At 54.9% G+C, this 25,031-nt stretch overlaps 2 protein-coding genes across 2 annotated transcripts; one reads left to right on the top strand and one right to left on the bottom strand.

Moving 5' to 3' along the window:
- Window positions 1–120: 120 nt before the first annotated feature.
- Window positions 121–15,133, bottom strand: STRC (stereocilin). Its single transcript, XM_053365597.1, has 29 exons — window positions 14,110–15,133; window positions 13,963–13,987; window positions 11,978–13,277; window positions 11,122–11,215; window positions 10,767–11,080; window positions 10,375–10,541; window positions 9,405–9,594; window positions 8,849–8,964; window positions 8,697–8,764; window positions 7,869–8,319; window positions 7,779–7,794; window positions 7,364–7,705; window positions 6,869–6,925; window positions 6,261–6,605; window positions 6,021–6,164; window positions 5,700–5,758; window positions 5,492–5,615; window positions 5,273–5,364; window positions 4,959–5,137; window positions 4,344–4,680; window positions 4,169–4,259; window positions 2,995–3,123; window positions 2,669–2,878; window positions 1,712–1,867; window positions 1,259–1,404; window positions 924–1,072; window positions 728–825; window positions 375–522; window positions 121–238 (listed from the first exon to the last, which is right to left on the bottom strand). The coding sequence occupies exons 1-29, from the start codon at window positions 15,011–15,013 to the stop codon at window positions 144–146; spliced, it is 6,546 nt and encodes a 2,181-aa protein (XP_053221572.1). The 5' UTR covers window positions 15,014–15,133; the 3' UTR covers window positions 121–143.
- Window positions 15,134–20,024: 4,891 nt separating this feature from the next.
- On the top strand, window positions 20,025–21,870 carry LOC128401810 (zinc transporter ZIP1-like). Its single transcript, XM_053365294.1, has 3 exons — window positions 20,025–20,178; window positions 20,268–20,398; window positions 20,997–21,870. The coding sequence occupies exons 1-3, from the start codon at window positions 20,064–20,066 to the stop codon at window positions 21,675–21,677; spliced, it is 927 nt and encodes a 308-aa protein (XP_053221269.1). The 5' UTR covers window positions 20,025–20,063; the 3' UTR covers window positions 21,678–21,870.
- Window positions 21,871–25,031: the final 3,161 nt, after the last annotated feature.

Below are 25,031 nucleotides of genomic sequence, written 5' to 3'. Positions count from 1 at the left end.
CCTGCAGAGATGCTGCCAGTCCGTGTCGACAGTTCTGAGACAGGTGGTCACACTGGTCGCCTCGCCTGCCCCGTGGTACTGGAGGCAGTGGGGGGGGCACAAGACAGTCGCAGGCACCAGTCAATCAGTGCAAAGGGGCAGCTTTATTGCAAGGCCAGGGGCCCCCCAAAAGTCAAAAGGAGGCAGCAAGATGGAAGCAGCAGCAAAACAGCAGGACGAAGCCCTGAGCCACTTCTGCCTGTGGAGGAAGAAGGAGGAAGAGGAGCAAAGCTTCACTGGAGGGGCCAGGGGCAGCACAGCGCTGGGAGGTGGCATGCCAGGGGGCAGTGCCCATGGTGAGGCATGCAGGGGTCAAGGCAGGGGTGGGCACATACTCCTGTGGTCCTGGCAGGGCTCCCCTTCACAGTGCGCCAGCTCCAGGGCCCATTTTTGCTTAGGGCTGAGGAGTCCATACTGCTGGGCTGTCACGGCCGATGCCTGGGGGCTTGTCAGACTGAGCAGCTGGGCTGGGCTGAACACCACCTGAGGGGGAGCAGAGAAAGGCAAGGCAGAACCTACCAGGAGCTGCCAGCGCAAGTGGGATGATGCTCCACCCCCCACCTGTTTCCTCTGGGCCCAGCACTGGAGGGGCAGCCCCTGCCTGGCCCACATTTAGAGCCCCAACTGAGAGGCCCGCCCCAGGTTTCCCCCTCCCTGTCCCAGACCCCCAGCACAACAAGGCACTCACTGCAAATTTGGGGGCGGGGATCAAGGCAACTGCCTCTGGGGTCAGAGCCCGAAGCTGCTCTGGGACGAGGGACGAAAGGACGATGTCTGGCAGCCCCGCTGGGAAGGAGAGAAAGAGGCCGGTGGTGCCCACCCAGGGTGTGTTGCCCCGAAAGCAAGACAGAAGCAAGGACTCCCTCCACCACACAGCCACCGACCTGCCAGAGTCCCAATCTCTGTGAAAATCCCCGGGCCCCACATGGCGACAGGCCCAAAGGCAGCGGGGGTGACCAGGAGCCAGGCCAGGGCTTCCAGTTTCTCCTCAGAGCAGCTGAGATGGAGCAACCCCAGGAAGGAGGCTGCTTTGCTGTGGGGAAGGAAGAGGGCTGTAGCTGGGGTGCAGGGAGGCAGGTGGAGGCCTCTGCACCAAAACAGAAACTGGAAACTGGTGTGTGTCCTCCCTGCAACCGTAGAAGGCTGGGAGCAGCAACCCCTCCAAGGTTGGAGGGCTCCCAGGCCCTCTGCCAATCCCTGTGCCTTCCAGCCTCCCTACCTGAATTCCTGGCTGTTGAGCTGCCTGATCTCCGCCACCTGCAGCCCACATAGGAGGTGCCCGAGAGACACCAAGTCCAGCAGTGCCAGGTTTTCCGCGCTCACCTTGTGCTGCTTTGCAAGGAGGCTGCCAACCACGGCCTGCATCTGGGTGTGCAGAGAGACAATGGGGAGGCCCCATCAAGACTGTGCCAGGCACCCAGGCAAAGCCATGTGGTTGTGGCTGGCTGGCTGGCAGCTTCTGCCCAGGCTGGCTCAGAAGGCCTGAGATCACAAAAGGGGATGGAAGGTGGCATATTCCCTCTGAAGCTCAACCTGGCCACAGGGACACAGTTGTCTCCATGGATCAAATCAGAAGCTGGGATGGCTTTCGTAATTCCGGGACTTTGCCTGGAAGATCGGGACACTTGGGAGGTATGCAGTGGGTGAGCCAGGAAAATGAAGGGCCGCTCACCTGCCTCTCTGTCCAGCCTTCCAGGCCCCCCAGCACTGACAAGGCTCCCCAGTCAGGAATCTCCAGCTCCTGTAGCTCCTCTTCGCTCAGTTGGAGGGCGAGGAAACCCAACTGCAGCATCTCCACTGCGCCCATTGCCCAGGTCGGGCCCAGAACCTGCAAGCACAGGGGGACCCTCCTAAGCCACCGTTCCTTCTTTCACACAGTGGAGACACCCTCCCCCCAAAGGAAAACCTGCTCATGGATGTCCCACTCCTGAACAAGAGGGCTTCAAGGTCCAACTGCATGAAAGGCCTCCCTCTAGGCTGGACAGGCTACCCCCTGGGCAACCCCCCACCTGTCCCTTTGGGGCTGAGGGAGGCCCAAAGTGTCTGTGGGCTATTTATGGCAGGAACTGTCTTCAGCCAAGGCCCTGGGTGGCTTTCAAGGCCTGGCCTACACACTGGAAGGGACCAGTGTGGTGTAGTGGATAAGAGTGGTAGACGCGTAATCTGGGGAATCGGATTTGTGTCTCTGCTCCTCCACATGCAGCTGCTGGGTGACCTTGGGCCAGTCACACTTCTCTGAAGTCTCTCAGCCCCACCCTCACAGAGTGTTTGTTGTGGGGGAGGAAGGGAAAGGAGAATGTTAGCTGCTTTGAGACTCCTTAAAGGGAGTGAAAGGCGGGGTATCAAATCCAAACTCTTCTTCTTCTACTACTAAAGTTAATTGACGAGACTCACTTAGGTACATTCATTCCAATGGGTCTACTCTGACGTACCCGCCAACATTTCTCCAATGCAAATAGGGACATCTTAAGGACATTCCGGGGTCAAATCAGAAACAGGGACAGCTTCTGTGAATCTGGGACTGTCCCTTGAAAATAGGGACACTTGGAGGGTCTGCTTGGCTGAATACCCCCACCCCCGGTGCCGTGGGAACCTCTGGGGTCAGAATACAGTCTGGTGGAGAACTCACCTCTTTGGCTTTGCTGAGAGCAGCCTGGCGCTGATACGGACGGAGGACGAGGTCCTGACTGATGAGGCTCAGGCAGTCATGGAACTGGTCTAGCTCCATCGCGCTGATCTGGGTGGCGCTCCAGGCCGAGGGGAAAGAGGCCCGGATGTCGGAGCAGCTGGGCACAGGTTCTGCACAGGGAGTCCGGCAGGGGTGGGGGTGGGCAATGAGCTAGCCCAAAGGGACAGGGAGGGTCCCTAACCCCTCCCCTTGGCCTGAGTATGCTTCAGAGGCACCTCCTCAGACAGAAGCTCACCTTCCTGGGAGCCCTCCAGGCTCCTCCTCACCAAGGCCTCTTTCTGGGCCTGCAGCCCCCCAGCTGGCCCTTGAGGGTCACACAGCCGGCCCTGCTCACTCCCCTCCCACAGCTTCTGGCTCTGCAGCAGCTGCTCCACAAGGTCCTTGCTCAGCACCGCCTGGAGCAGAACAGGATGGGAGAGGCAGGTCATAGAATTACAGAACTGTAGAGTTGGAAGGAACCCCAGCGATCATCTAGTCCAACTCCCTGCAATGCAGGAATCACAGCTAAGCAAGCCAGAGGGGCAGGGACACACTGACACAGCAGAGCCCATCCATGGGGCTCCTTTCCCCACTTCACCCCCTCAGCACACACCCCTCCCCAAACAATCAGATGAGGAGGCAATAGGAAGCCCTTTCATGCAATGTCTGACAATTCTTAAAAAAATAATAATAATGCATTTTACATATGCAACGTGTGATAATTCTTCTAAAGAACTACTTGCCAAGCAGTGCATGAGCAAAGGTCCAGAGGGTGGGGATCAGGGCAGATCTACTATAAACTAATGAAACTTAAGCTTCAGGGCCCCTAATCCCAGAGGGGGCCCAGAAGTGATTTTAGTTCACATGGCTTAACAATTTTGGGTGTAGTAGACTCAATTTGCACAACTAAAATTGATTATTATTTTTGTTGGATATAATTCAACAATCCCAATATTTGAGAGTCAACAGCACAGATGTTGTAAAGATGAATTGTTGCAGTAACTTGAAAATGATAAGGCATAGGAAAATTTTATTTACACCAATGACTTTGACGTGTGAGATGATCGAGGACAGCAATTTTAATCAAAAACTGAGACATAGTAGTTGTTATTATTATTAATTTTAAGTGATCTGTCGTGGAACAATCCCACTGAAGAAGGTAACAGAGGTTACCCAGACCTCATTCCAGGTTGTGAAGGGGCCCCCATAGCATCCCAAGCTTCAAGGGCCCTCAAATGTAGGTCCACCACTGGTGAGGGTGCCACTGGAGGTCAGCCCTGGCGGCTAGGTGGAGCCTCCATGTCCAGAGGCAGTCTGCGGCTGATTGCTGGATGGGGATGAGGGTGGGGAGAACACACCCACCACGGCCACACTTTGCAATCAGAGCTATTTGGCAGTGAGACAGAATGCTGAAGGACACTCCAGCGCAGGACATGGATACAGACCCTCACCCTGCCTCACCTGGGGGATTCGCTGGGTGCTCTCCGGAGGGAGCCTGAACACCAAATGCCCCAGCTGCTCCAGCTCCACCTGGCTCCAGTGCCCTGGGTCCCTGTAGTGGTGAAACAGTGAGGTGGTCATGTAGGCAAGCCGAGGCCTTGAGCTCAGCCAGGGTCCAAAAAGGCACCTTCCTCACCCCAAAGCACTATCTGCCATCAGCAGCTGCCCAAGCACTTCCGCAACACCATTATCGAGGCAGGTCTCCCGTAGCTCATCCAGGTGCTGGAGCAGATTTGCAGGATTGGCATGGACCAGGTTGTCGGGCTCCAGGAAGCCCACCATAGGGCCAAGCAAGCTCAATATCTCCACTGAGATGTCTGCCTCTCCTTGGGACCTTTGCTGAAATACAGAGGGGAGGGAGGTGGGTGGGTGGCTCCCACTGGTCCCTGCCAGGAGTGGTGGTGCTGCAAGGAGTTTGGCCTGGGAAGGGTAACTTTGCAGCCGCCCCATCCCTGAGCCCAAGGACAGGGTGCCTGAAGACACAGCACTCCATCAGAGCTCACTGTTGCATTTTGGCATAGAGAGGGAGGGGAGAGTGCCCCAAGGAATTTCCCTCACTGCACCCTTCCCTGTGGTCCTCCTGCACCTGGAAAGGATAGAATGTGTCCCAGGTGAGCCTCCAGTTATTGGCTCATTTTGGACCTCACACTATAACTATTGTCCCCATTTCACAGATCCCAAGCAAACCAATAAACCCACAGCAGAGCTGGGGGGGGAGGTGGAGAAGTGCACTGGGTTCCAGCTGTGCCACTCTGGCTCTCAAAACTGGTCGCTGCTCCTCTCCCCCTTACCAGTAGTGCCTTCAAACTGTGCCGGGCGAGGGCAGCCCGTCGAGGGGGTGGCAAGACCAGCAGGTTGTGTGGGTGGCTCCTTACATAGTCCAAGATCAGCAGGAAGGACTTGCCAGGAAGCTTGTCCAGCAGGTGAGTCCTGGCCAGGAAGGAACACCTCACTTCAGCAGCAAGAAGCAGGCCAGGCAAGGCGAGGTTTGCCGCCACCTAACTAACCGGGTGTGTTGAGTGGGAGGGAGGACAGGCACTCGGGGTGGGGAAGCAGGTCACCTACGGCAAGTCCATGAGGAACTGGGGTCCCAGCCCCAGCAACTCCGTAGTAGAGAGGCTGGGTCTCCTCTGGATCTCCTCCCAGATGCATCCTTTCTGGAAGCAAAGGCACAGCTTGGCATTAATTGAGGAGGGGGGCATTATGTGCCCGGGCCCATTGCTCTGCACCCGCTGACATTCCCTGCTTCCATCCAGGGTAGGCCTCTCCCCAATGCCTTCTTACCAGGCTCCAGGGCAGGTGGAGGTCTTGGCTGTAGAGAGCTTCCAGAACAGCCAGAAAATCTGCCCCAGCTTCAAAGGTCTGCAAAGCGGTGCAGGATAGTCCCATGGCCAGGTGTCCCAGTCCCCTGCCATGGGGAGACAGTTCAGCCATCGCAACCCATGTCATCCCATTAGCAGAGGAGGGGAGAAGGAGGGGAGTTGGCTCTCACCAGATCAGGTCCTCCGTCATGTTGGCACTGGCTTCAATGCTCTGCCAAAGGAACTGGGCCTGAGAAAGAGGAACGTAAAAAGAAGCTAGGAAGCTGGCTTGTGCCAAGCCAGACCGTGGGTCCATCTAGGTCAGCATTGTCAGCATGGACTGACAGCAGCTCTCCAGGGAACAATTCCCAGCTTCCCCTGGAGAGGCTGGTAGGTGCTGAGCCTATGGCTGTCTGCATGCTCTACCCCTGAGCTATGGAGACACCACAGGGAGTGAACGGCACCCTTTGCTTTGGCCTCCCATCGCCCTGCCCAGCACTCTTCTCCCATACCTGCTGTGGGGACCAAGGTGCCTTCCGGTGCCAGCTGCTCCTCCCCAGCAGGGCCTGGGTGTCCACCTGCAGGAGCTTGAGAGGGACAGCAGGCAGGAGGCAGTCCAGGTGCGCACTGAGGACAGGGGACTCTGGGCCATGCCTCTGGGACAGGCACAAGAAGGGGACATGCGGTTAGGGTGGCTGAAGCCATTCGAGGGCACCACCCCCACCCGGATCCCTGTGGGCCTCGCCAGATACCTGCAGAGCTTGAAGCAGACCTGCCTTTTGAGCTCCTGAGAGATGGGGCAGAGTGGGGCCCACACATGCACAGCCTCTGGCCAAGACAGCAGCCACTGCCACCTCCAGAGACTGGGGACCCAGGCCAGCGAGGAGGGAGCAGAGAGGCTCAGCCCCACTCAGCGTCACCTGCAGAGACAGAAGGCAGGGTGGGAGGGAGGCCACAGAGCCCATCACTGGCAACCAAGGGGTGGGGTGGTGGTACTGGTGGGGCTTTGGATCCCTCTGCCCAACAGTATCAGCAGACAGGGAGATGCTTTGCTTTCCATTTTGGATTGAACAAGCATGTCTGTAGCTTGCAGATTTACAAAACGGTTATAATAGAGGCAAGATTCCCAGGGAACTCCTCCCGTCCCAGACTAGACTTTATTTCTCACTAGTTCTTTTCAGCTCTTCTTTCCTGAAGAAGAGTGAGGTGGCAGGTGAGGTGGCAGATTCTCCAAGCCAAGCTGGGGTCTGCCATCTTCAGAGCTGTGGGCCTGTCAACTGCTGACCTGTCCCTGCTATCTGGACCAGGTCAAACAAGGAGGTCTCTGCCCCAGACCTCCACATCCACCTCTGAGCTTCACCTTCGGGTTGATACTCACATTCTCCATCTGCAGGGCCTGTGAGAGCAGCAGGAGAGCCTGAAGGGAAGAAGGATCTCTTAGTGTGGCAGCAGCTCCACTTTGGAACTCCTTCCTTGTACTATTTTCAGTGCCTGCTAAAAACATTCTTATTTATATAAGCCCACCCAGATGCTTAGAAAGTTGACTGAGTTTTAGGCTGGATCTACACTGATCTTTTAAACATTATTAAATATACCTAATATTCTGTAACGTTTAATGCAGTTTCCCATGGCTGGTGGCTCGCTGCTCTGCAGTGCCCTCTGGTGTCGCATTTTAATAACACATTTTTAATGTTATAAAGCATGAGTATAGCTCCGCCCCTAAATCTGCTTTCAGGGTTTTTTGCTATTGTAACTTTTTGTAAGTTTAAAATTATTGTTGCTAATTTTTCTTATTGATAGCCATCGATTTATATTTAGAGGGTGGCTTAAAAAAAACCCCAACAAATTAGGAAGCTGCCTGAGCATAAGGAAGTAGAAGGCCTAGCCCATCCCCTTGACAGGGAGTTGGTGGGACTGACCTAGGCAGGCTGCTGCTGCCCCCAACTCTGGAGAGGAATGGCTCAAATTTGCCTAACACCCACCCACCCCCACGGCAGATGCAGAGCATACCCTCAGGATGACTCACCTGGGCACGGCTAAGCTGTGCTGCTTGCAGCTCTGGGAGGATAGCCCCTACCTGAGACTCTGACAGGCCCCGCAGGAACTCCACCCCCATGGCTGGCACAAGACCCCGCCAGGATTGCAGCTCGTGGGAGCCCACCGAGGAAGGCAGGAGCTCTGCCAGGGCATGGGCCAGCTGGAAGAAGGAGGAGGAGGAGGAGGAGGAGGAGGAGAAGGCAATGGCAAGTCAGATGAGGTGGTGGCCCAACCAGGGGAAGGAGCCAGCTTTGGTAAAGGAGGCTTCAGTCCTGGAGCAGAGGAGGGTTCTGCAGGTTTGCTTCCAGTTGGAAGAGCATCACCAGAGCTGGATCTCTATGAAGAGTAGCTTGCCCCCAGAAGGAGGCTGAGGGACAGTGGGGAGAAAAGTCCTCAGCAGCACTGGCCCTAGGCTAGGCTCTGCTGGGCCCAAAAGAGCCTGGTCCTCTTCACCACTCACCTGCCCATGAGGGTCCACAACCCCTCTGGCCACACACTCCAGGAGGTGCTTCTCGATCGGCCCCCACAGATCTTGCAAGGGAGAGATCAGACGCAAGTCCCCGATGCTGAGGAAGCAGGTGAGAGCCCCGAGCCTGTGAGGATGGGGGAGGGGGCACAGGCAGAAGTGGGCTGTTGGGACTTGCTTGCTTGGTGCTAGCCACACCCCATGTAGGCCTGCCTGCTCTTCTAGACCACAAACTCTGATGCTTCTAGCCGGTTTTTGCTCCAGATACGCAAAAGGTGATGCTCCTCCCCCTCTGAAGAACTTTTGCTCTTTCAAGAAAGGTCCAGTTCATAGGAATCAAGTTGGGGAGAGTTCCTGTTGCCATCAGCTCCTGCTTTTGGGCTTCCCACTGGGGCATCTGGATGGCCACTGTGAGAAGAGGATGCTGGACCAGATGGACCCCTTCAGCCTGACCCAGCTGCTGCTGCAGGGCCCTTCTGAAGTTCACATGTTCTGTACACCCCATGTGTCCACAGACTTTGAAAGAGAACCATGTGGACAAATAGCCTTCCATCTGGGGTTCCTCAACTCCTGCTGCCATGATGCATCTTTGCCAGGAAATACTTTGGGGACATAACTCCTGTCTGGTCTAGCAATAATGATGTCCCCGGGGTCACCTTTGGCTTGTATCTTGAATGCAGCATGCCTTGCTCTCCCTTGGACCCAAAGCCTTGGGAGGAAATCTCTTCCCCTGTGAACTCCTGCCTTGAACAGCTGCACCCAGCAATAAGTGGGATACCCTGGGACACAAAATCACCCAGGTCAGTTTGCTCCCAAGCCTTCCTTCCCACCGCTCACCTGCACATCTGCTCCTCAGTGCTCTCATGGCTCCTGTTGAGCAAACTACGTGCTACATGGCGCCCTTGAGCCAGGCCCAGCTCAGCCTCCTGCCAGCCATTCATCAAGCTCTGGATCTGGAGGGACACACCAACATTTAAGCGTTGCTTGACAGTGGAATGGACTGCCTTGGGAGGTGGTGGACTCTCCTTTCCTGGAGGTTTTGAAGCAGAGGTCAGATGGCCATTTGGCATAGATTATTTAGCTGTGGTTCCTGCATTGCAGGGGTTGGACAACATGACCAACCTTCTAACTACAATTCTATTATTTTATTGAAGCACCATCCCTGGCATAAGTGAGTACTCTGGGGCATGCTAACCCCCCCTCGGGGTTCCAGAGGGTGCACCACCAGCTTCTAGTCCTGTGGGGAGGGGCTGGAGGCAGGGACTGCACCTTCTCACAAAGGGTTTATCCCCACCGAGGCAGCAGAGAGCTTGCCCAGCTTTCCAGGTGCAACTGAAGGAGGTGCCCAGGACACCCACCCCGGCTGCTCTCAGCCTCTGCACCCTGGTCCCACCTGCTGTGGTGTTAGCTGAAGGAAGTGGCCAAGCGGCAGGTGAGGAAGGAGAGGCTGGAGGCTGTGAAGGAACTCCGGGGGCCAGGAAGGGACTTCGCCCAGGAGGTGCTCGGCCTGCAGGAGACGCTGCACTAGGGCTCGTTTTTGCGCCAGCGTCATCCGGGCACTTTGGCTGCTAATGATGGCCAAGCTGAGGGTTGGAGAGGAGAAGAAAGAGGCCACGTTAGAAAGAGAAGTTCCTCCACCTGGGAAAACTACAGGCACACAGACAGCATGCTGAGTGAAGGACTACCTGGCCCGAGGCCAGGGGGATGGGCACAGCCTAGGAAGACCAACATAAGCAAGTGAAATGAGAAGGCCTGGACCCTCCTTGCAGTAAGAGGGGCTGGTTGTGGCTACTCAGAAGTGACAGAAAGGACATTCTATTCTGACCACCCCTCCACAAGAGGTCCAGAGGGTAGCAACATGAGAACAAGCCATTCCTGCAGTGGCTCCCTGTTTGTGGAATGCTCTCCCCAGGAAGGCTCGCCTAGCACCATCATTATTTATCTTTAGGCACCAGGCAAAAACTTTCCTCTATAACCAGGCATTTGGCCTTGAGCTCTCTGTGACCTTTTAGAAGTAGGTGGGATGTTTCTAGCGTATTTCTCCTTCCTCTTGGTTTTAATGTATCTATGTGGGATTTATTGTCTATTTGCTGGATAGTAAGTCACTTTGGGTTGCCCTGGGCATGATAAAGCGACTGACAATTTTAATAAATAAATGCTCAGGCACCATCTTTCCTGAAGGTTTCCTGCCACAAGACTGAAAGTGGGTTTGGGGACTAACCCCACCTTAATTAGGACCTGGGGCTAAACTCAGAGGGATTCAGCTGGGCAGGGAGGACCTGAGGGCTCTGGAGGTGGTTTGGGGAAAGACGCCCCAGGAAGGCTTGGGCCAAGCCATGCAGGGGCCTGGGGGGACCACTCACACGCTATCGTTGGCCAGCAAGGCGGATGGCAAGCGCAGGATGTCCGAGGCAGCCATGAAAGGCACAAAGTGAGAGAGGTGGAGGAAGAGTTGCGGGGTTGGCTGAGGGAACTTGCTCAGGAGCTGGGCGGCCAGTGACTCCACTGCCCGCTTGTCCCATGGAGGCACCTGGTGGAGGGAAGCAGAGGGAAAGGGAGTCCCCTTGGAGGGGTTCACAGGGCAGCTTTCTTCGACCTGGGACTCACCAGGCGCTGAGGTCTGGAGCTACCAACCAGCACCTCCATTAAACAAATACCCCCCTTTCCATATGGAGCCTGGTGGGCATGTCAAGGCTTCACAGGTGCACAGGTGCTGCACCCCTAATCAAGTCCAGCCCTTCTGCCACAGACCTACCTTCATCTGCAGGTGATCCCAGGAGCGGTGCAGCAGGGCCAGGAACCTCTGGATGGTCTCACCTTCCACTGACCACAGCAGCCTCTGGATAACCTTATGGGGCATCTGCAGGTATTCCTGGAAAAGTGGGAGGGAGAGGAGGAGGCAAGGCAGCAACAGCAGCACCACTCCCTTCCCTGCCCCACTGGAGCTGCTGCAAGGGAGCCTGAAAGACGGTGCAGGGAGGCGCCTTGGACAGGAAGGAGGGGAAAGGTCAGCCTTGGGGTTGGAGGAGGAAGAGGAGGAGGAGAGGTGCAGCTTTGCTCCAGGGACCAGTATTGGGCCAAGGAAGGAGTAAAGTGGCTTCAGGACCAACAGGACTGGAGACTGGGATGGAGGGAAGGTACCTGCATGAAGAACTCCAGAGCTGAGATGTTCTCCTCCCTCTCCAGCAGATTCCAGAGCAAAGGCTGCAAGGAGGAGAGAGAAGAACATAAGAAGAGCCTGCTGGATCAGGCCAAAAGGGGTTTCTCTAGGCCAGCATCCTGTTCTCACAGTAGCCACCCAGATGCCCCAAGGGGAAACCCACAAGCTGGACCTGAGCACAAGAGCCCTCTCTCCTCCTGCAGTTTCCAGAAACTGGGATTCAGAAGCATTATTGCCTTAGTCCTGGTGGCTAGTAGCCATCGACAATCCTCTCCTCCCATGAATTGGTCTAATGCTCTTTTAAAGCCATCTAGGTTGGTGGGTGAGACAGGTGGCTATAAGTGTGTAAGATGCACCATGGAGAAAAGCGTTAAACCTTGTTTTCCATTGTATGCTGAAAAGAAGGAGCAGAGTGCTTGATATAGTTTGCAGTGATTGTATGTGGTCCACTAAATGTTCCCTCAAAGGAGAAAAATAAGTATATTTTAGTATTTCTTTGTGATTTTTCAGGGGTTTGGGCTAGATAACCCTTCAGATTTTTTACAATTCTGTGATTCTGTGAAACTGTCCTGGAAGAGGAAGGGACTGAACCCGTGATCTGACTCACATGAGCAATGAATGGTAATAAGTAAACAATATATCCTCTCCTCATGTCTAAATCGATTTATGCAGCCCAGAGGGCAGACCCCCTTCTTGGGCTTCCCCAGTGTGTCCCCCTAGGGTGGGGACACATTCCTATCAGGCATTCCCATGTGGCTATGGGCTCCCCTCCCCTCCCCTCCTCCTGTCCCCAGAGCATCACCCACCCCAAAGCAGTTAAGCAGGTCTTCCTTGGTGGCCGGATCCAGCTCGCCTTCCTGCAGGAACTGGCTCACATCCTCCAGGATGCTCAGGGAGAAGTTGGCTTGGAGAGAAGTCCCAAAGGAGCTGTTGTCCAGGAGGCTGGAGAGCAGGAGAGCCTGGCCCAGCTGCTGCCTGGCTCCCTCTTGCCCCACTTCGCCAAGGGCAGGAGAAGCCAGCAGGAAGTCCAGCAGCCGCAACAGGTAGCTGGCACTGGGAACCCACTGGGAAGAGGAGTGGGGGGGCTCTCTGCACCGGGCCAACTGGGATACCAGTGCTGTCAGGAAGGCCGGCGCGTCCTGGCAGAGCTGCGGGGGCAGTGGCAGCACCCCTGGGAGCCACAGAAGGGAGCAGCTCCTGTCCTGCTCAACAGCCAAGCAGTGAACCCACACCCAGGGGTGGGCCAGCTGCAGGGCTTCCAGTAGGGACTCGTTGCTGCACACAAGCTCCTGGAAGCTCTGCAGGTGGGCATCCCCACACTGAGCTAGGAAGCTGGTGTTATGCAGCGCTTGGGGGCTCCAGGCCCTGGCGCCACACCCTGCTGCTTCCGTGCTCTGGCGCAGAGAGGCATTCAGCCCAGCCCCTTGGGCCAGTGGGCTGTGGCAGAGGGTGCCCAGCCACTGCCTGGTGGCATCAGAGACTTCCCGCAGGCTGCTGCTGCTACAGAGGTTTTGGGTCCAGAGGGTCTGGTTCTCCAGGGAGAGGCAGGTCCAGAATTCCTCCTGGCCCAGCAGAGGCCTGCTCAGAGCCTCTGAACAATGTCTGGGCCGTAAGGGCATGGAGAGGTTGGCACAGAGCTCCTCCACCAGCTCCTGGTGGGGCCCAAGGTGCAAGAGGACAGAGGCATTGCCACACACTGTGCTGTTGAACTGCTGGGGGAAGTACTCCTTGCAGGCTCGTATCCAGACCGGGTCGCCCTCAATGGAGGAGAAGTACCAGGTGGTGCTTGAACACAAGGCCTCCAGGTCCGGCGGGGGCCGGTGGGGCTCTTTGGAGCCATTGAAGAGGGTGCAATACAAGTAGATGGTGAAGTTGGAGATTCCTGGCAAGCCGGGGATGCTCTCGTTGCAGGCGGCCTCCAGGACTTCTGCCTGGGAAGGGGGCTTGGCAAATGCTCTCCGGGGGGCTGGAGGGAGGGTCTCGCTCACCCTGTGCCCTCCCCCAGCAGGCAGCAAGCAACTGGGCACCACGGGAGGCCATGGGAAAGAGGCCCTGGAGGCCAAGTCCACACGCAGGGTGTCCCAGCTGATGTTGTGTCTGATTCCCCTGCGAACAGCAGAGAAGAAAAGGGTCCACCACTTACCAGGCATAAGATGACTCAGTGCCATACCAGAGGTCACTCAGCAGGGACCAGCAGGGAAAGCCAGCAGCCATAATAATAATAATAATAATAATAATAATAATTATTATTATTATTATTATTATTATTATTATTATTATTATTACTATTATTATTTACTATTTCTACCCCGCCCATCTGGCTGAGTTTCCCCAGCCACTCTGGGCGGCTCCCAATTGAGTGTTAAAAACAATACAGCATTAAATCTTAAAAAACTTCCCTAAACATGCCCCCAGGGTCCTGCCACAAATGGCCCTCTGCCCAGGTCACGGCCTGGCAGCACTACCACCCCTTCTGAATGTCACTCCATGCCATGGCATACCCCATGGCCTTGCCACCCTTTGCCCAAGGAACAACGAAACTCAGGCCAAGAGTAACAACAAGAACAGCACCACCACCACCCAGGCAGGGAAAGGAGGCTGGTCACCCCCTTCCAGGACATTTAAGAAGAGCCTGTTGCATCAGGACAAAGATCCAACATCCTGCTCCCACAATGGCCAACCAGATGTCTGTGGGAAACCAGTAAGCAGGATTTGAACACAAAAGCAACACTCTCCCCCTCCTGCGGCTTCCAGCAGCTGGTATGCAGAAGCTGTCCCCACAACCACTTACCACAGCAGCAGCTGCTGCAGGCTTCCTAGGGACAGAGAAGAGGAGTAGTTAGGGTTGTGGCCCCCTAGGAGGCCTTGCCCACCTCTCCCTCCCTTTGTGCCCTCCCCACCATGGCTTGCAGCCCCACTCATTCACCCACCCACCTACCTACGGAGCACTTCCCATCTGGGTCAGGCTGGGGGATCCCCACTGCCTCTGAAGCCTCAACTGCCAGAAGGCCTGTCACATACAAGACCCTCCTCCGGAAGCTGGTGACGAGGGTACGGCCTGCCCTTTGCCACAGTGTCCGCCTCAGCTCCTCCAGTGTCTCCCACAAGATGTTGCCCTCGGAGTCTCCTGCCGATTCCTGCGCTTTCCCGCCTGTGCCTGGCTGCTCTGTCCGGTACAGGGTCTTTAGGAGGCTGGGTTCACTGCGATTGCCAGGGGGCATCTCTCGGGGGGTCGCGGGCACCAGGCCAAGGGGCTTCAGCTGGCCATCAGTGGGGGCAAAGCCTGCTGGGTGAATGTGCAGGAAGGCTGTCCAGCCAGTGCCCTCAAAGAGCCGGAGTAATTGCCCCAGCCAACTGGCATTTGCTTGGCACCCACTCTGCCCTGTTGGGGGGCAAAGGGACCCCTGTGGGCCAAGCAACCCAGAGAGGGCGGCCTGGCCCAGGGCTTCCATCAGGCTGCTGAGAACCTCCCAGCCCTGCTGCCCATGGAGATGCTGAGGGGGGTCCTGGGCCCAACTGAGGAGGAGGCTCAGCAAGTCCTGGGCAAAGCTCAGCCACCCATCCCAATGCCAGCTGCCTCGCTGCCAGGAAAAGAGGATGTCCTGGAGGAGCCGGCGTCCAGAGGCTGCTGGTGAGAGCGGCTTCTCGGCGTTGGGTGGTGGCAGCAGCAGTGGCAGCAGGAGGCTCTCCCAGGACTCCGGGGCTTCCTGCTCCTCCTCGCCCTGGAGGTACAGAGAGATGTTGCGGAGGAAGCTGGACAGGCGGGATTCAGGGCTCCGGGCCTGGGGAGAGGGAGGCTGCCTGCCCCACAGGGACTCCAGGCTGAGGAGAAGGGGGTGCATGTGCTGCTGATGTGCCGAGCCTGGGCTGGGCCCCGGAGAAATAGAGCCCCCTTGACGCTGCTCTCCGGGAGGTGCCAATAGCCCTGCCAAGCCCTGTCGCAGGTTTCTGCTTGGCTCCCCCGCTGCCCCTGCTGGGAGAAAGGGGACAGGGGTCACCAGCCACGGCCAAATGCAGGAGGCCACTTGCATGCCCACACACAGACCCTTGACTCCCCTCCCTGCTACGCCCCTGTACCTGGCAAAGGATGCGTCAGCAAGAAGAGCCCCCAGAGGCCCCAGAAGAAAGGGGCCATGCTGGCACCCGTCCCATGCACACAGCGGCTGGGCCCAGGGAAAAGGCGGCTGCTCCAAGAGGCTTGAAATAGGAGCTGACACTGGAGATGCAGTGCTGGTCCTGCAGAGCCGATCCCTTTCTGCCATCCAGAGCATTAGTTACATCCAGAAAGGAAAGGAGCCCAGCCTGACATGCAGGAGAGGAGGGTCCGGCCACGGGGGCAACAAAACCCCCACAGGCTGGCAAGGAGCTAGGGCTCCCTACCCTTAGACCCTAGAGGGAAGTCGCCCATGCTGGGGGATGGAGCCCTGCCATCTGCCCTGTACCCACAAAGGTGCCCTGATGAGACAAGGAGGCTCTGCAATCCCATCGCCTGGCTGGGAATGAGACCCGTCTGCCAACCTGATCAGCTGCTCCATGTGGAATTGGGGAGAGGGGATGCACCATCTTGCCCTTTGCATAAGAGGGCAGAATGCTGTCTGTCTGCTCTGGCATACAAGCTGCCCCAGCCCCTGGATCTGCTTCCTGCTTCCTCAGATATCTCTTTCTACTTCTTAGGCAGCCACTCTGCCCCCCTTCCATGCTATGACAAACTATGGAGTCCTTCAAGATGAGGAGGCCTAGAGGCCACTGGGGCGCTCTCTTTGATAAACCCAGAAAGTAACAGTGGGAATTGAGATGGTTCAAGGGTGCCAGGCTGTGAGACCAGAGCTATAGGATGCTTCATGCCCACAAGTGTGAGCCCAGGCTTCTGCTGTTTCTAGAGGTTTATGGGAGGTGACCCGAAACTTCTGGTGCACAGAAGCCCCACAGGAAGCCCAAACACCACACAGAAGGAGCTCCACGAAACCAATGTGCCTGTTTAGCTTGCTGGTGCAGCTACCCTGCCCTCTCCCTCCCTCCCTGGTAACCTGAGGCTTGCCCCACCATCCTGACACATCAAGGGGAACAATGGGGGCTTGATCCATTATTTATGCCTTGGGTATGAAAACAGTATGGGGCCTGTCACTCGAGGAGGAGGAGGAGGAGGAGGAGGGAGACAGGCAAAGTTGCCTGTGATCTACAGAAAGAGGAAGAAGCTGGAACTTCGTCTCCTGAGCTCCAAGGCCCTGTGCTGATTCAGACTCAGCCAAAGGCCAGTCATCCCAGAGACCAGTGCTAGTTCCAGCCCCTTGGGAATCCCCTTTGGAAGACAACTCAGCTCTGCAGAAAGCCCCTCGTCCCATGTGGGTGTCAACTCCTAGACCCCTTGAGAATGGACATAACCAAGGAGGAGCAGGGGTAAGATGCTCCCCTAAATCAAGTAAATCAATAAAAATACTTAACTAATGGAGGTTCTGCTCCCCCCCATGAAGCCTGCCCCCCCAACATAAATCCTAGTTATGTCCATGCCCCTAAGGAGGACTCAGCCTTTCTACTCTGCCTAGCTTTAGGGGAAGCTGCTCCAAATGCCAAGAATCCAAATCAACAATGCCCTCAAGCACCTTGGGTAAAGTGTGCCACTTTCTGTCAAAAAAAATACCCCATCTCCATTATGTATGTTATAAACATTGCATACTGCTTAGTAGAACAAATCTAAGCAGCTTACATTTGAAAACTGTAAAAATACAAACTACAGCATTCAAAGAGAGTCCTTAAAAACCCAGGGAAAAAATATGCATCCTACAAAACCAATCAGTGTGCAAAGCAAAGAAATTGAAGAGTTGGAATCTGGGAAAACTTGAGTAAACATACATGTTTTTAAGAAGCATTTAAGGGTCATTGCTGTCTCCAATTCTCCACCTCAGAGTTGTGCGCACAGTGGGGGTTATCAGGAGAAAGCCTGTTTCCATGGTGTCAGCAATATGCCCCTCACAGAGCAGCCAGCAGGTCTCTTCAGAAGATCTTAAAAACTGACTCAGGTGATACAACTACTTGCCACATGCACTGCCCTCTGAACAGTGGGCTGGAGGGGGGGTTATTTAACACAGTTGGTGCCCTGTGATTGGGTGCAGAGTTTGTCTATTGTGATGGCCTGGGCATGGAGTGGGGAGAGGTGGGTCCAGTACTTAGTTGTGTTTGTTTTCTGTTGTGTTCAATCAGTGGTTGGGAGGGGGTGGCAAATTCAGATGTGCAGGGTCCCTTCATGATTGTGACAGTCATGAAAATAATCCTATGATTATGCAATAATGAGGAATGCATTGCAACAACCAGTATAGATTTCCATGTGTTGCTTTCCAGATAAATGTACTATTTTCTGTTCCCGTACATGGGCAAATACATTCAATACATTCCTTTGGTGTGTTTTAAGTTGTGCTTCCTGTGAAGTTCCCTTGCACATAACAGAACTTGCAACCTGTTCTCTTGAAATGGAAGCCTGGCTTGTCTTTTCAGTGTTCCTCTGCCCTTGACTTTGGAGCACACAGTGGCTGAAAAGCTCCCCTTTGGAGCTGAAGGGGCAGCTCTAGGAGGCTGAAGATGGCAGCTACTCTGCTGCAGAAACAGGAAAGGATCTCTGACTCCAACCCCAGACCAATACACCACTCTGCTCAACGGGTGCCTTTTAACATATGCCACCCACTCTGATGTGGGAAACCTGAATGGAGATTTAAGTGGCATAAGATTTTGTATCAGCAGAGTTGCACTGCAGCGTTGTAGTGGCATAGCTTGTTTGGGACAGAGCACCTGAGACCCTCCAGTTTAACTCCCAACAGCTCAAGCTAGCATGTCCAACTATCAGGGGTGATGGGAGCTGGAGTCTAGCAACATCTGCAGGGCGACAAGTTTCCTGTCTCTGTATGAAGTGGTGGAGATGTATCTTAAGTTGCACTAACACAGAGGTGCCTTTGCTGTAGCTCACAAACTGTCAGAATTCCAGTACAGTCATACCTCAGGTTACAGGCACTTCAGGTTGCGTTTTTTCGGGTTACGGACCTGCCGAAACCCGGAAGTACCAGAATGGGTTACTTCCGGGTTTCGGGGGTCGTGCATGCACAGAAGCGCTAAATTGTGCTCTGCGCATGAGCACCGAATTGCAACCCGCACGTGCGCAGACGTGCCACTTTGGCTTGCGAACGTGCAAAAGCACGGATCACGTTCACAACCCGAGTGTCCACTGTATAGGATTGTGTCTAAAGTCTAAAAACTAATAGATGCAATAGAGTAAATTCCAGTGTACAAAATGATAACATGTTGGAAAAGGAGAAGTTTTCACCATCACCACAAAGGCTCCCACAAAGTAGGCTGGGCAGACCTCTCTTCTGGAAAGAAGTGCCAGAGGATGCATTAAGGACTCTCTTTGCTAAATAGAGTCCACACCCAAACAGGACAGAGAGCCAAACAGCCCTCATCTACTTCTGAGGGTTCCAAAATCACGTGGCCACACCGCCACTGCCTTGGACTGAAGCTTCTAATGGCCCTGCAGCCCACCCAGTCAGATTTTCTGAGAGCCTTCCATGACTCGTGTTGCAGTCCGTTGCACACTCTGGAGGAGGCTCTTTGGCCCTGCCAGCAGTCAAGGCTGGGCTAAAGGTCAAATTGACTCAGCTCAAGGCAACTCTCACCAACCCCCAAGGAAGCACATGGAAGATTCAAGACAAATAAAAGGAAGTCCTTCTTCATACAGCTGTGCAACTCACTCCAGTAGGAGTGGCAGTGATGGATACCAACTTGGATGGCTTTCAAGGAACATTAGATAAACTCACGTAAAGGTAAAGGGACCCCTAACCATTAGGTCCAGTCGTGACCGACTCTGGGGTTGCGGCGCTCATCTCGCTTTATTGGCTGAGGGAGCTGACGTACAGCTTCCGGGTCATGTGGCCAGCATGACTAAGCCGCTTCTGGCAAACCAGAGCAGCACACGGAAATGCCATTTACCTTCCCGCCGGAGCGCTATCTATTTATCTACTTGCACTTTGATGTGCTTTCAAACTGCTAGGTGGGCAGGAGCTGGGACCGAGCAACGGGAGCTCACCCCGTCGCGGGGATTCGAACCGCCGACCTTCTGATCAGCAAGTCCTAGGCTCTGTGGTTTAACCCACAGCGCCATCCGCGTCCCAAACTCACAGTAGTGGATGGCTATTATTGATCGCTACACTCTGCCTCCATGGCTAAAGGCAGAAACTGCTGGAAACTGCAGGAGGGATCCTGCTTGCCCTTTTCCCATTGGGGGAATCTAGTCAGCCACTGTGAGAACAAAATGCTGAACTAGATGGTCCACGGGCCTGATCCAGCAGGCTCTCCTTATGCTCTTAGATGGCCAGCAAGGGCAGGAGGGGAGGGGGCTGTTCTTGCCCCGCCTGCGGGCTCCTTCCCATGGGGGCCTCTGATAGCAGAGTCTACAGAACCAGACGACGCCCCCTTGCCTCCGCCCGCCTCTGCAGCTACTCCCATAGCTGTCAACTGTTCCCTTTTCTTGCGAGGAATCCTATTCGGAAAAGGGAATTTTCCTTAAAAAAGGGAAACGTTGACAGCTATGAGCTACTCCTCTTGTCCATAGCTCTGGCCAGCGGGTGCCAAGGGGCCAGAGGAGAGACGCGTAAGGGAGGCCACCTTTGCTCCCGGGGTCAAAGTCCGCTCCCCCGTCATAATTTCCCCCTCGGGTGAAGATAAAGCTGCTGAGAAGTGAGCCCGCAGCCACGCTCCCGGCCTTAGCCTGGTGCACGTGGGCGCGAGCCCCGCCCCATAGGCGGCAGTCGGCCAATCGGCGCCCACCAATGGGCGGTACCCATCACGTGGCGCGAAGGTTTAAATACCCCTCGGCGCGGGCGGGGCGGGGCGCGTGGGCCAGGCTGCGCCATGGGCTCGCTGCAGGTTCTGAAGCTGGGCTGCCTGCTGGGGCTGGCGCTGCTGCCGCTTCTCTGCGGCCTCCTGCCTGCCGTCCTTCTCAGCCTCCGGGGGGCTGGCGGGACCGGTGAGTGAGGGCGAGGGCAGAGCTGGGCGGGGGTCGCGGTCGGGCTCCTCCCCCCCTCTCAGCGCTCGCTTTTCTTTCTCCCTCCGCAGGCTTCTTTGCGCGCTGGCGGGGCGTCCTGAGCTGCGCAGCCGGTGGCGTCTTCCTGTCCGCTTGCCTGCTGGACATCGTGCCGGACTCGCTGGCCGACCTGCGCGAGGACCTGAGCCAACAGATTCCCCCGGTACCGAGCGGGGAAGAGTAGGGCGGGGGATCAGGACACTGTGACCGGGCCCGGAGGGTTGGAGCCGCGTCACGGGCTGCAGCCCCCGAATAAAAAAATGGGGAGGGGGGCTCCAGCGAACATCTTGCTGGCGCTGCTGGTCGCCGGAGTCCCGCTGGCCCCGCCCGCCCAGCTTTTGCGAGACAGCATGTGATGGGTCTGAGCTGACTCACACGCTCCGAGGAGGATGGAAGAGACCGCGAGATGTTGACTGGCCTGAGTTGCTCTCAGATTTGCCCCATGCCCTGTGGGAAAGGTTAGGTGGTTTTCAAATGGCTGCTTACCTCCTCTCCATATTAAGCACACCAGGGCTGCCCTGTAACCTTCTGAAAGCAGTAGCCAAGCATTCCTTTACCTGAAACCTTTCCTGTTTAATTCCCAAGATAGGGGTTGTTGCAGCCCTGGGTAAGAATTCTCAGGAGCCCGGAGGCTCTGGAGCTCCTTTGGTGGTTTGGCCCTCCTGGCTCCAGGGGAGACGCCCTTGGGTGGGTGTCGGGGCCTCGAGGGAACGGTTTCTCTCCTAACCTGATGGTGCCTCCCTTTTCTTCCCTCCCCACAGCTGGACTTCCCGATGCCCGAACTGGTCCTGGCGCTGGGCTTCCTGCTGGTCCTGGTCCTAGAGCACATCATCCTGGCCTGCAGCGAGCGGCAGGGGGATGAGGCCTCCCTGCCCCTCTTGCCTTGCCCCTCTCCCCCACACGGCGAAGAGGGCAGCCTGGCTGAGCAGCAGCAGCCGCGCTTGGAGGCGGCGACCCCCCACTGCCACACGGGGGACACCAAAGCACCCTCGTCCTTCCGCTCCCTGGTGCTGACCCTCTCTCTCTCCTTCCACTCAGTGTTTGAGGGCCTGGCGGTGGGCCTGCAAGACACAGAATCAAAGGTCCTCCAGCTGGCTGTGGCCATTCTCCTCCACAAGACCATCATCGCTGCCAGCTTGGCCCTGCTGCTGCTCCAGAGCCGCCTCCCCCTGCGCTGGCTGGCAGCCTCCATCATCACCTTTGCGCTGATGTCCCCTCTGGGTGTGGGGCTGGGCATGGCTGTGATGCATAGTCCTGATGCAAGCGACAGTCCCACCATGACCCGGAGTGTGCTGGAAGGCGTGGCTGCCGGGACCTTCATGTACATCACCTTCCTGGAAATCTTGCCTCAGGAGCTGAACGATCCTGCCAGACGCCTGCTCAAAGTCCTTGCTGTGCTGCTGGGCTTCTCAGGGATGGCTGGCCTGCGCTTCTTGGGCTGAGGGCCAGCAGCTGAGCGGGATGCCCTTCCCTGCAGAGATGGACGCTGGCAGGCTCGGCTTCCCAGGAGGCAGCTTTTTAGAATGAAGGGATGGTGGCTTCTCTCCTCCCTTTCCCCCCCCCCTCTTCCCAAGCGGACACTGATAGGCTGTGCCTTCAAATGTTTTTATTAAAGATCTGACCACTTTATAACTCTTTGGAACCAAGGCCTTTCTGGCTCTTATTTGCTCTTCCACCTCACCCAAATTCCTGTGACGGTAAGACTCACAGCATAGTTCTGTTCTTTGCTCAGGTGATAAGAAATTGCTTTGGTCTTTCCCCTCAGTCCCCCACAGCAATTGGGAAGACAGCTAGGAAAGGGTAATTGGAGCAGGGTGCGTGTGGAGACCCAAAACCAGATAGGACCACAGCACCCCCTGCTGGGAAGATATGTAGGCAGCTGCCAAATATAGCTTGGTACATTTACTTTTGCTGGCTGTAGCTCTTAAGAGGGTCTCTGCCAGAGAAACTGGTTGTTTTCATTACCCACTACCGGATCATTTTAGCTGAAGGTGCTGCTGTGGTTTGAACCTGTGACCTTCTGCATGCAAAGCAGCTGCTCCACCATTGGGCTGTGGCCTTTCTCCAAAGGCTTTGCTTCTGACATGTTTTCAACTAACACGGGGGAGTTTGCAACCAGTTACTAGCTGGAGAGGATGCTGTACTTGTTTCTGAAACCAAAAAGGCAAAGGGTGCAGATACCTGAAAGGAAACATTTCTAGCTGGGCAGCATGTGCAAGCAGCACCTCATGAAACTAGGTGAGATCAGAGAGTTTTGCTCAGCTCTGACTCTTTCCTTGAAGTGGAAAGGGAGCCATTTGTGCCTTGATAGACTTTTGGCAGAGTTGGGCTCCTGTCAGCATCAGATGATTGAACCACTGGCAGAAGAGGAGTGCGGGGGGAGCACACCGCCCCCAGAAGCGCAATCCCGACAGGGTGCCTTCGTGGCTCCCCTCCCCCCCGCGTGCGCTGGGTGCCACACCCCTGGGACATGCGCCACGTCCCTGCGGGTGGCACGTCAGCTCCGCCCCCACCTGCTCTCTGCCCCCCCCCATGCCGGAGCATGAAGCTTCGCCACTGGATTGAACTGTAGGCACATCAAAACTGTACACTTACTAAAGGTGTTGCCAAACCTACATGTGTACCTGACTGCACTTTATGTGGCATACATATTATAAGAGTGATATCTGGGATTTCAAACATGGAACTCCCTTGCCGTGTAGTGGGGGTATATTGTACTGTAACTTGCTTTATTACCAGAATTTTTAAAAAATCACAAATTCCAATACCAATTTGGACTTTAAAACAGCAAGACGTTAATGGTGAAATGTGGGTTAGACAATGTTACTGTTAGGGTGGATTTGTAGCTGGTTGACTAACCAAAAGAATGCTCACCAACAGTTCCTCATCATCCTGGAAAAGTGACAAATGGGTTGCCACAGGATTTTTTCCAGGGCCCAGTGTTGTTTGATATCGTTATAAATGACTTGAATTAAGGAATAGAGGGGGTGCTCATCAAATTCGACATCAAACTGGGAGGCTAATACCTCATAGAATCATAGATATGGAAGGGACTCCAAGGGTCATCTAGTTCAACCCCCTGCAACACAGGAATGTCAACTAAAGCATCCATGACAGATGGCCATCCAGCCTCTGCTTAAGAACCTCCAAAGGAGGAGAGTACACAACCTCCTGAGGGACACCATTCCACTGTTGAACAGTGCTTACTGTGAGAAAGTTCTTCCTGATGTTTAGTCAGAATTTCCTTTCTTGTAACTTGAAGCCATTTGTTCATGGGTATAGGGCGGTATATAAATTTGATAAATAAAATAATAAAACATCTCCCCTCCAGGCAGGAGAAAACAAGCTTGCTCCATCTTCCACGTGACAGCCCATAGGATATTTGAAAATGGCTATTGTATCGCCTATCAGTCTCTTTTCCAGGCTAAAGCTACCCATCTCCTTCAAATGTTCCTCATAAGGCTTGGCTTCCAGACCCTTGATCATCTTGGTTGCCATCCTCTGCACAATAGAGAAAATCTCAATAGGGACAAATGTACAGTTCTACACCTAGCAAGGAATATTCAGTTCCACACTATATAGAATGAGGGACATCTGGCTTGAAAAGGAGCGAGGAGTCTTGGTAGATCAAAACCTTAGCATGCATGAGTTAACAGTGTGATCCAGCTAGTGCAATACTAGGCTGCATCAGCAGAAATCTAGTGTCTAGATCAAGAGAAGTAATAGTGCTGTTCTATTCTGCCTTGATCAGACCCCATCTGGAGTCCCGTGTTCAGTTCTGGCCACTACAATTTAAGGAGCATATTGAGAAGCTGGAACATGTGCAGAGGAGGGCAACCAAAATGATCAAGGGGCTGGAACCCAAACCTTATGAGGAACAGTTGAGGGAGCTGGGTATGTTTAGCCTGGAGAACAAGAAACTTGAGAGGTGATATGATAGCCATCTTCTAATATCTGAACATGGGTGTTCAGGGGACACAGGTGGTGCTGTGGTCTAAACCACTGAGCCTAGGGCTTGCTGATTGGAAGGTTGGTGGTTCGAATCCCTGCAACCGGGGTGAGTTCCCATTGTTCGGTCCCAGCTCCTGCCCACCTAGCAGTTTGAAAGCACGTCAAGTGCAAGTAGATAAATAGGTACCGCTCCAGTGGGAAGGTAAACAGTGTTTCCGTACGCTGCTCTGGTTCGCCAGAAGCGGCTTAGTCATGCTAGCCACATGACCTAGAAGCTGTCTGTGGAAAAACATCAACTCCCTCGGCCAGTAAAGTGAGATGAACACCGCAACCCCAGAGTTGTCCGCGACTGGACCTAACGGTCAGGGGTCCCTTTACCTTTACCTTTAATATCTGAAAGGTTATTACATGGAAGATGGAGCAAGTTTGTTTTCTGCTGCTCTGGAGGGTGGGACCCAAAGCCAGTGACAATAAAAGAGATTCTGATGAAATATTAGCAATAACTTTCTGAAGGTCAGAGCTGCCAGAACATTTTGGGAGCAATGGGTTCCCCATTTACAGAATCAAAATGTGTTTGTATAGCAAATACAAAAAAAAAAGCAGGGATGGTGAAGGACCACTGGCCTGTAGACCATGGTTGGCCCCCCAAGCCAAGGTGGCATCAGGTAGCATTGGTCATACATACAGGGTCCAGTCCAGGCCAGGTGCTTTCCCACTGCAACCAAGATGGCAGCAGCTGGTGACATCACAGCTTCTTCCTCACATGATCTGATATGATTATCAGGGATGGGACAACTGGTATCCCCCATCATAACACTGGGCTGGGGAGAAAGGTTTAAACCACT

The sequence above is a fragment of the Podarcis raffonei genome, chromosome 14, assembly GCF_027172205.1.
Source record: "Podarcis raffonei isolate rPodRaf1 chromosome 14, rPodRaf1.pri, whole genome shotgun sequence".
In the NCBI taxonomy this organism is placed as follows: domain Eukaryota; kingdom Metazoa; phylum Chordata; class Lepidosauria; order Squamata; family Lacertidae; genus Podarcis; species Podarcis raffonei.
Note: the sequence above shows the minus strand (reverse complement) of the source record. Positions and strands in the feature narration are given on the sequence as shown.

What these genes read in the sequence shown, in the direction of transcription:
- STRC (XM_053365597.1), bottom strand. Translation starts at nt 15,013, where the DNA reads ATGCACCCCCTTCTCCTCAGCCTGGAGTCCCTGTGGGGCAGGCAGCCT. An exon ending in AGGCCCAGAAAGAGGCCTTG is followed by an intron (nt 2,879 to 2,994) that starts GTGAGGAGGAGC and finishes CCTTTGGGCTAG; the next exon opens with CTCATTGCCCACCCCCACCC. An exon ending in CTCTCAGCAAAGCCAAAGAG is followed by an intron (nt 1,868 to 2,668) that starts GTGAGTTCTCCA and finishes CTGTGCTTGCAG; the next exon opens with GTTCTGGGCCCGACCTGGGC.
- LOC128401810 (XM_053365294.1), top strand. Translation starts at nt 20,064, where the DNA reads ATGGGCTCGCTGCAGGTTCTGAAGCTGGGCTGCCTGCTGGGGCTGGCG. An exon ending in CCGGGGGGCTGGCGGGACCG is followed by an intron (nt 20,179 to 20,267) that starts GTGAGTGAGGGC and finishes CTCCCTCCGCAG; the next exon opens with GCTTCTTTGCGCGCTGGCGG. An exon ending in TGAGCCAACAGATTCCCCCG is followed by an intron (nt 20,399 to 20,996) that starts GTACCGAGCGGG and finishes CCCTCCCCACAG; the next exon opens with CTGGACTTCCCGATGCCCGA.